General features: G+C 41.2%; 1 protein-coding gene across 1 annotated transcript; it reads right to left on the reverse strand.

The window, feature by feature from the left end:
- Window positions 1-9,138: 9,138 nt before the first annotated feature.
- On the reverse strand, window positions 9,139-10,080 carry LOC148119803 (olfactory receptor 2B2-like). The gene has a single exon (XM_087896445.1). It carries the CDS (start codon window positions 10,078-10,080, stop codon window positions 9,139-9,141), a length of 942 nt encoding a protein of 313 aa, XP_087752571.1.
- Between the last annotated feature and the right edge of the window lie 284 nt (window positions 10,081-10,364).

Below are 10,364 nucleotides of genomic sequence, written 5' to 3' on the forward strand. Positions count from 1 at the left end.
GAAGGGAAAGCTGACCTGCTCTGAAGGCCATGGTCCCCACCGAGACCACACATGTCTCCTAATGCTCAAATTCTAATGCGAGTCTATTTAGTAATTTCTTATATATTCTACTTACCTCTAAATTAAGCATGAGAGATTGAAACATTTGTTTTGACTTCCAAAACATCTGGCATTATAACAGAAGTAATTTAAAAGGTACAAACACAATGCCACTTCTGTATGCTACATAGTCATCAACTTGTTCAGGTGAAGCACACTGAAGTTCTTGCTGGGCGTCCCGAGGTCTCCAGTCAGAGTGCAGTGGATGGAGAGCAGGATTCACCGATGATGCCCAGAAAGTATGATACCGGAGTCAAGTCCATTACACTTTGGTGAGCCAATCACTATTTTTTAAAGAGATATTTTCTGATTGGTTTTACAAAAATGAGGAAAAATACATTTCCAACCAAATACTGGTTTTGGCCTCTGGTAAAAATCCCAACACTGATGCTTCCTTTATAGGATTCACCAGGGGCTCAGCAAACTCCTGGTCCAATGGGAGACAGGAGGAGAGCTGTGAAGGGTTGGCACTCTTTCATGGCTGTGCGGTTTAGGAGGAGCCGCTCTCCAGAGACCAAATTCTTCACTTTGTAATATGACAGCACTGATGATGAGAACAACAACAACAAAATCTTAGCAACTAAAAACCAAATTTCATTCCCAACCGGAATTTATTTACACTTGTAAACTATTATTCAATGACTTCTCTAAAGTCATTCCTTTACTGTTGTTATTTTTTTTTATTTTCATTTTTGGTTTTGTTTTTTGAGTCAGAGTCTGTTCTATATACCCCAGGTCATCCTACAGCTCAAGATCCTCCTGCCTCAGTGATCCAAGTGTTGAAATTACAGGGGTGTGTCAACACATGGACATGGATTTACAGGGTTGTGTCACCACATGGATTGCAGTCCTATCCTCAGTTCTATCAGAAAGAAGAAAATTCATTTCATGTTCCCTATGGTGCCATCTATAACCATGTTGTCATACCTTTGATTTGCACATCAGGAAAGAAACCATTATTTAACTGGTCTTTTCAAATTGCTTATTAATATTTTATGATATATTTCACATAAGAAAAAATTTGAAGACATATGTTTATGTCCAGTATTGCAGAATACCTTTTTTTATGGGTTCATGGTTCATTCTCTCTAAATTAAATTACTATTAGCAGAGGATTATATGTGGCCCATTAATTAAATATGTTTAAAATTTATGTGCAATATATTGTTTAATTCAACCAGAAAAATGTATTTGTAATTTCAATTTATGATGCGAAGGTTCACTTCAATTTATTTTGACAAGATAATGCCTACATAATCAATGTATGAAAAGAGATCCAGCTATCAAAGAGTCTATATTATTGAAATGATAAAACTCTATATTCTCATCAGATTTTTAAAGGATAGCTGAGTGTCATAGGATTTATGAAGAGACATAAGATACCAGTTCCTTTAATTTATTTTTCTAATTTTTGTTTTTGAGAATTTCATACAATGGATTGTGATCATATTTGCCCTCTCCCCAAATCCTTCACATCCATCTCCCTTTCCCAATCCACTCAACTGCATTCTTTCACTTTGTTTAAACCTACCAGGTTCAATTTGTGCTGCCCATATGTTATTCCTGGGTGTGTGGCCTCACTGCAGGGTGGCCAACTCCCAAGGGGCTGCGCCCTTACAGAGCACTGACTCACCTCTTCCAGAAGCTATCAATTGGCAGCAGATCTTAGCTAGAGATGGGACTTAGTTCCTGCCTCCCTCCCCTGGTGGGAATTTTGTCTGGCCTCATTCCGTTTCTGCATGCTGTCTGAACCACCACGAATTCATATGTAGAACTGTTTAGCTGGATACAGAAAACACCATTTCTTTTGGTTCTTAAAACATTTCAACCTCTCTTCTGTGATGACCCCAGAGCCTTGAGCAGATGAAGTGTGATACAGACGTCCCATTTAGGGTTGAGCATCCTGCCACCTCTTATTATTGTACCTTGGCCAGCCATGAGTCTCCAACTACTTTTAAAAAAGCAGCTCCTCTAATGAGTGTGGAGAAATGCACTACTGTATGGTTACAATTACAAGTCATTAGAAGTTTATTTCATGTTATTCATATTTAACAGAGTAATGAAGTTTCTCCCCTAGAAACTAGGACCTGTCTAGTCACAAGTTCTTGATCCTGATAACAGGGACAAATATGAGTTTCTACTTTTGGAGAAAAGGATCTATTTCAGCTTACATGTTCAGGTCCCAATCTATCACCAAGAGAAGTCAGGGCAGGAACTCAAGACAGGAGCCTGGCGGCAAGAACTGAAGCAGAGAGCATGGAGGGGTGCTGCTTACTGGCTTGCTCTCAGCCTGCCTTCTCATATAACACTGGCTCTCCTGACCAAGGATAGTGCCATTAAGAGTGGACTGGCCCCTCTATGTCAAAAAGATAACATCTCACAGACTATGCCCAAGGCCAATCTTATCTGAGAAATTTCTCAGCTGAGTTTTCTCTTTCACAGTGACTTTTGGTTTACATCAAGTTTACAATAAAATCTAACCAGGACACTATCTCCCCAACCCCTGAATGAAAATCCTAAGAGGTGGCATTTATGATTGCTCATCTGTATGAATCCCAAATGTGTGACAGGCTTTCTTTTGGGCAAATCCTATTTTATATGTCTTTGAAAAACATCTATTTATTTAAACTTTTCTGTTTAACCTTGAAAACATACCTGACTATAAATTTTATTGTTATAGGTAACTGACTACTAATCCATATTTTTTAACTTTGAATTTTCTTTTCTTTTTTTATTGACTTTTATTGAGCTCTACATTTTCTCTGCTCCCTTATCTGACTCTTCCCTCCCCTTCTACCCTCTCCCATGGTCTGCATGCTTCTAATTTACTCAGGAGATCTTGTCTTTTTCTACTTCCCATGTACATTAGATCCAATAATGTCTCTCTTAGGGTCCTCATTGTTGTCTACGTTCTCTGGGATTGTGGTTTGTAGGCTGGTTTTCTTTGCTTTATGTTTAAAAATCATTAATGAGTGAGTAATATGATATTCGTCTTTCTGGGTCTGGGTTACCTCACTCAAAATGATGTTCCCTAGCTCCATCCATTTGCCAGCAAATTTCAAGATGTTGTTAATTTTTTTCTGCTGTGTAGTACTCAATTGTGTAAATGTTCACATATTTTGGTTATTACACAATAACCAAAGAATTATCCATTCTTTGGTTGAGCAGCATTTAGGTTGTTTCCAGTTTCTAGCTATGACAAACAATGCTGATATGAACATAGGTGAGCAATGTCCTTGTGGTACAATTGAGCATCCTTTGGATATATACCCAAAAGTAGTATTGCTGGGTCTTGAAGAAGGTTGTTTCCTTATTTTCTGAGAAATCGCCATGCTGATATCTAAAGAGGCTGTAGCAGCTTGCACTCCCACCAGCAATGCAGGAGTGCTGCCTTTACACCACATCTTCTCCAGTATAAACTGTCATCAGTGTTTTTGATCTTGGCCATTCTTACAGATGTAAGATGTAATCCACATTTCTTAATAATACATTACATTTTTAAATGTCCTGCATAAGCAAAACATCCCCAAATAAGAGTAGAAACAAATACAGAATAAAAAATTAACTTCAAATTTGTAACAATATACCAAAGATTGTACCAATGTAAAATATCTGAGGTTATAGTTGTCTTTTTATCTTCTATTCCTATATCCCCAGCAAATGTTGACAAGCATCCATAACCCACCAAATGGCCAAAACCCACCCAGTCCATCACTATCTTGATGTTGTGTTCTCCTGTCTGCTTCCTGTTGTCTATGAACGACAGCATCTTTACAAGACCTTGAGATAATTGAAATAGTGGTCAAGTCCTTGAAAAACTTGTTTTAACACTTATTGTCCAAGTTCAGAACTGTTGCCATACAGAGGGATCAGCAGATACACCACCTGTCTTGTAAATTTTCTTGGATTATTTCTTTATGCCTATAGCAAAGATTTACAGTTGGTCTCCCCCATCAAATCTGATCTCTATTAACCTTTAAGGAATCCACAGACTGGTTTTTTTGTTTGTTTGTTTGTTTGTTTGTTTCCTCTGGAAACAAAAGCATAACCTCTTCCCCAAGGCAATACATACTCTGACTTCCATTTTAAAGTTAAGGTATAACTAAGTTATCTAGGTTGGTTTAATTTATCAGTCCCTTCTACAATTCGTTGTCTCTAATTCATTTGCTCATCATGATTCAAAGGGTGCCTGAATTGGCCTTGGCCCATAACCATACTGATGAATATTTTGCTTATCACCATAGATCCTTCATCTGGCGATGTATGGAGATGGAGACAGAGACCCACATTGGAACACTGGACTTAACTCCCTAGGTTCAAACGAGAAGCAGAAGGAAAGAGAACGTGAGCAAAGAAGGCAAGATCAGAGGGAACCTTCATCCGACGATGGATGGCGATACAGACGGAGACCCACATTGGAGCACCGGACTGAGCCCCCCAAGGTCCAAATGAGGAGCAGAAGGAGGAAGAAAATGAAAAAGGAAATCAGGACCGCGAGGGGTGCGATCACCCACGGATACAAGGGGACTGATCTAATGAGAGTTCACCAAGGCCAGTTGATTGGGACTGAATGAGCACGGATCCAACCAAATTCCCTGAATGAGGCCGGATTCTCTGAATGTGGCTGGCCGGGAGTCTTTCTGAAAAGACATTAACAATGACACTGGGACTTGTTTCCTCTGCATATACTGGATTTTGGGGATCCAGTCTGTTTGGATACTCACCTTCCTGGACCTGGAGGGAGGGGGGAGGAACTTGAACTACCCACAGGGCTGGAAACCCTGACTGCTCTTAGGAATGGAGAGGGAAGAGGAGAGGGAGTGGGGGGAGTGGGAGGGTGTTGGGAGGAGGGGCGGAAGTGGAAACTTTTATATTTTAATAAACTTTGAGAAAAAAAAATCACCACAACACCATGCAGGATCCATACTCCCTGTATATTTCCCATCTTTATTTGAATTATCCTTTTTATATTATTTTACTCTCTCTTTAAAGACTTTACTATTATTTATAAACTATTATTTTTCTATGGCTGTCTATACCAATTTGTTCTCTTTTTTATTCTTTCTTTTCTTTTTTTATTAAGAATTTGTATACAATCTTTTCTCATTTTACATAGCTATCCCTTTTCCCACTCCCTCCCCTCCTCCCACTTCCTCCACCTTCACCCCACCCCACCTCCCTATCCACTCCTCAGAAAAAGTAACACTTTCCATGGGGAGTCAACAAAGTCTGACACTTCACTTTGAAGCAAGACCAAGACTCTCCCCCCTATATCTAGACTAAGAAAGTTATCCCTCAAAAAAGAATGTGCTCCTAGATGCCAGTTCAAGCACTGGGACAAATCCTAGTACCACTGCCGGTGGCCCTACAGACTGTCCAAGACTCATAATGTCTCCCACATTCAGTATGCCTAATTTGGTCCTATGCAGGTTTGCTCACTATCAGTCCAGAGTCAGTGAGCTCTCACTAACTCGAGTCAGCTGTTTCTGTGGGCATCACCATCGTGGTCTTGACGTCTTTGCTCATATTATCATTCTTCCCTCTTTTGGGCTGGTCTCAGGTAGCTCCGTCAAGTGCTTCTCTGTAGATCTCTGTATCTGCTTCTATCAGTTGCTGGTTGAAGGTTCTATGATGACAATTAAGGTAATAATCATCAATCTGATTACAGGGGAAGGCCAGTTTAGCCATCCTCTCTACTGTTGCTTAGAGTCTTAGCTGGGGTCATCCTTGAGGATGCCTGGAAATTTCCAAGTGCTATGCTTCTCAATAGCCCTTTAATGGCTCCCCCAATCAAGGTATCTCTTTCCTTCCTCTCCTTCACTGTTCTCCCTACTTCTTGAGCATTCTATTCTCTCATATTCTCCTCCACCCTCCAGTTCTCCCCTCTTTCTCCCCTTCTATCCTCCCTTCTCCCGCCCCCAAATTTCTCAGGAGGTCTTGTCTGTGTCCCCTTCCCAGTGGGATCCATGTAAGCAGAACTCTTAGAGTTCTGCTTGTTACCTAGCTTCTTTGGGGTCATGGACTATAGGATGATTATCCTTTGTTTTACATCTTATATCCATTTATGAGTGAATAATACCATGTTTGTCTATCTGGATCTGAGTTACCTCACTCAGGATGTTTTTTTTTTCTAGTTCTACACATTGCATGCAAATTTCAAGATGTCATTGTTTTTATTGCTGAGTAGTACTCCATTGTGTAAATATACCACATTTTCTTTATCCATTCATCAGTTGAGAGGCATGTAGGTTGTTTCCAGGTTCTGACTATACAAATAATGCTGCTATGAATACAGCTTCATATGAAAAAGAAAAAAATCTCAGAATAGCCAAAACAATCTTATACAACAAAGAAACTTCTGAAGGTATCACTATTTCTGATGTCAAGCTCTATTATAGAGCTACAGTAATGAAAATAGTTTAATATTGTCATAAAAACAGACAGGTGGACCAATGGAACTGAATATAAGACCCTAATATAGATCCACACACCTATGAACACCTGATTTTTGACAAAGAAGCTAAAATTATACAATGGAATAAAGAAAGTATCTTCAACAAACGGTGCTGGCATAACTGGATGTCAACATGTAGAAGAATGTAAATAGATCCATATCTATCCCCATGCACAAAACTTAAGTCCAAATAGATCAAAGACCTCAACATAAATTGAGCCACATTGAACATGATAGAAGAGAAAGTGGGAAGTAGCTTTGAATGCATGGGCACAGGAGACCACTTCCTAAATATAACCCCAGTAGCACAGACACTGAGAGCAATAATTAATAAATGTAACCTCCTGAAATTTAGAAGCTTCTGTATGGAGAAGGACGGAGTTACTAAGAAAAAAATGGCAGCCTACTGAATGGTAAAAGATCTTCCCTAACCCTGCATCAAACAGAGAACTGATCTCCCAAATATATAAAGAAGTCAAGAAACTAGACATCAAATTATCAAACAATTCAACCAAAAAATGGGGTACAGATTTAAACAGAGAATTCTCCAAAAAAGAATTGCAAATGGATGAAAGACACTTAATGAATTGCTCAATATCCTTAGCCATTAAGGAACTACAAATCAAAATGACTCTGAGATACCATCTTACACCTGTTAGAATGACTAGCATCAAAAATACCAATGATAGCTTATGCTGGAGAGGATGCAGAGTAAAGGGAATACTCCTCCATTGCTGGTGGGAGTGGAGTGCAAACTTGTCTAGCCACTTTGGAAATCAGTATGGCAATTTCTCAGAAAATTGAGAATCAATCTACCTCAGGACATAGCAGTACCACTCTTGGGCATATACCCAAAGAATGCACACTCATACCCTAAGGACATTTGCTCAACTGTGTTCATTTTTCTTCTTTCTTAAACCTACACACATTTTTAAACACACTATAACTTGTTTGGAGTTTGTTTTTTTTTTTACCTGGATCTGTCTTTACTGTGAGTCTCTAGCCTTTTCTGATTGCTGAGTCAAACCTTAAACTGCTAAGATACCTACCTATGGCTCTGGCACCTCCTCTGGTCCTGACAGCCAGCTTTAAGACCATGGACTCAGTAGGGAGCTGCTTTTAACCTAATCCTATTCAAGCATTTAACCTGGAGCCGCATTCAACTACCCAGGCTCTAGGAGGTGGGTTCCCAGCAGTGTGGAATTTCACTCTAGGTCTCATAACTGTGCCCTTCTGATTAGGGAACAGAAACCATAGACAGTTTTATAGAATTATGCTAAATTTACAGCTGTCAAAAATAGTAGATTTTTGCATGTAGATGAGAATACTCATGTGTATTAAAATGTATTATTTCTGGGAAAAATGTCCACAAACATATTTTAGACCCTGAGATGTTTAAGAAACTGTGCCAAACATAAAAATGGTATTAAGTCTGAAAGTATGAAGCTTGTAGGTGTAGTTGTTTGAGGGGATCATAAAAGGTCACCTCCCATGTCATAGAGGTCCTCCTGCAGTCGTGGATCTGCAGACCGGGCCCCTTCACATGCTCCAGCAGTTCCGGGTGAGGTGGATGTTGGGGTGGGCTAACTACAGCCCTGGTTCTGGCCTGAGTGGTAACTGGATTGCTCAATCTACTAGTTTTCCCTCATGACCACTAAAGTGAGTACTCCAACACTGCCCTATTGGAGAAGTCAGCAAGGTTCAGGGCCAGTACTCATGTTTTCATGCCTTCAGGGCCGGCTCACCCACACCCATGCCACTCCGGGGAGTTCTTCTGTTTTGCCCAGTCGAGGTTTGAGACCCACTCTTCCAACTGCTGCAGTTGGTAAGGGGTAGCACCAGCTCTTCTGCTCTCATGTCCTAGAGGCCAACATTCTGGCAGGGGGTGGGAGGGCCTCACTGATGCCACCACATGGTAGATGTGGTGGGGGTGTCAGCTCTCCTGCTCTCACACCCTCAGGGCAGCCTCACCTGCATCCCCACCACAGATCAGTTCTAGAGTGCAGCCCAAACAAAATTCAGGGCCCTCTATCCTATGTGCTGCTGCCAGTGAGGGCCAGAAGCAGGTCTCCCAAGGCAAGAGCAGGATATCCAAGAATAGTTTCAGAGAGGGCCCCGTATTGAAGGTGTAATAGAAGCCAGAGGCCTCAAATCAGACAGATGAATCCATGCAATGAACACTTACAAGTAAAGATGTATGGGCTAAATGGTATACCGTGTGATTCACTGGGTCACAAAACAGCTTTCATGATGAGACTTTGTTTGTTATTTGTTTCTCTTTTAAGTTTTATTTTATTTTGGGGAGAAGGATTCAAGGGCAGGGGGCAGAGAGCCAATACAAAAGGCTGGGGAGATGAATGGGATCAGGGTACAGGATGTGAAATCCACAATCAATACAAAGTTTATTTTGAATAAAAAGCCAGGGCTTGTGAAATGAATATATCTAGCAAGCAGAACAACAATATAGGTTTCTGTCAACAAGATTTTATTTGAGGACTATCATCATAACAGTTCCACAGGGTACAGAACAGTATAATTTATCAGGCTTTAAAATCTTATATCAATAAGGCAATCATTTGCATTCCTTATTTTGTGGCCAAGAAGACCCTGGCCACCAACCTCTTAAATGCTCCCTTTACCTCTTTGTTCCTAAGTGTATAGATCAGGGGGTTCAGCATGGGTGTGATAATCCCATAAAAGAGGGACACCATTTTCCCTCTGTCCTTGGAGGCAGGGGACGGTGGCTGCAGATACATGTAGATGGCAGTACCATAAAACAGCACCACCACAATTAGGTGGGAGCCACATGTCCCAAATGCCTTTCGCCGACCTTCAGCTGACCTGATCCTCAACACTGCTTTAACGATAAAAGTATATGATATGAATATAAGAGTCACAGGTATTATAAGGAAAATACCACTTACTAAAAATAGTTCAACTTCAATCGTTGTGGTATCCACACAGGACAACTTGAGCAGGGCAGGGATCTCACAGAGGAAGTGATCCACTTTCTTGTGGCCACACCGTGGCATCTGAAGGGTCCACGTGGACTGCAATACTGAGTTGCTGAAGCCACTGATCCAACACGCAGCCGCCAACTGGAGGCAGCGCCTTTGGTGCATGATGACTGAGTAATGGAGAGGCCGACAGATGGCTACAAACCTGTCGAAGGACATGACGCCCAGAAGAAAGCATTCAGTGCAACCCAAGGCCAGGAAAATGAAAAGCTGGACCACGCAGCCTCCATAGCTGATCACCTTCCGGGAGCTGCAGATGTTGACGAGCATCTGGGGGACTGTGCTCGTGGTGTAGCACAGGTCCAGCAGGGACAGGTTCGTGAGGAAAAAGTACATGGGGGTGTGGAGTTTGGAATCCAGGCGGGACACAAGAATTATCGTCATATTCCCAAAGATGGTCAGGATATAGGACACCAGAAACACCACAAAGAGTGGCAGCTCCAGCCATGGCCGATCTGAGAACCCTAAGAGAATGAACTCCCCTGAGATGCTCTCATTCGCCAGAGTCATGGTAGATGGTGCAGTCTCTGGGTCCCTGAAACACAAAGGGTTAGTAAGCCGGTGAACATGTTTATTGACCACATCAATTAGATATGAAGTGATGATGCCAGAGCATTTCATGTATTTACAAACTGATCCTGTTAGTGTGAAAACCGTATTGATAAAAGGTTAAGCGTCTGCCAAACCTTTCACAGGTGTTCATGGATTCCTCACAGTTTTTAACACAGCGATTTCAGGTTTGCAGCACTGTGTCCATTTCTACAGTCACAGAGCTTCTCCTCTGTGTTTGCCTG

This window comes from Myodes glareolus, chromosome 14 (genome assembly GCF_982192425.1).
Source record: "Myodes glareolus chromosome 14, mMyoGla1.1, whole genome shotgun sequence".
Taxonomy (NCBI): domain Eukaryota; kingdom Metazoa; phylum Chordata; class Mammalia; order Rodentia; family Cricetidae; genus Myodes; species Myodes glareolus.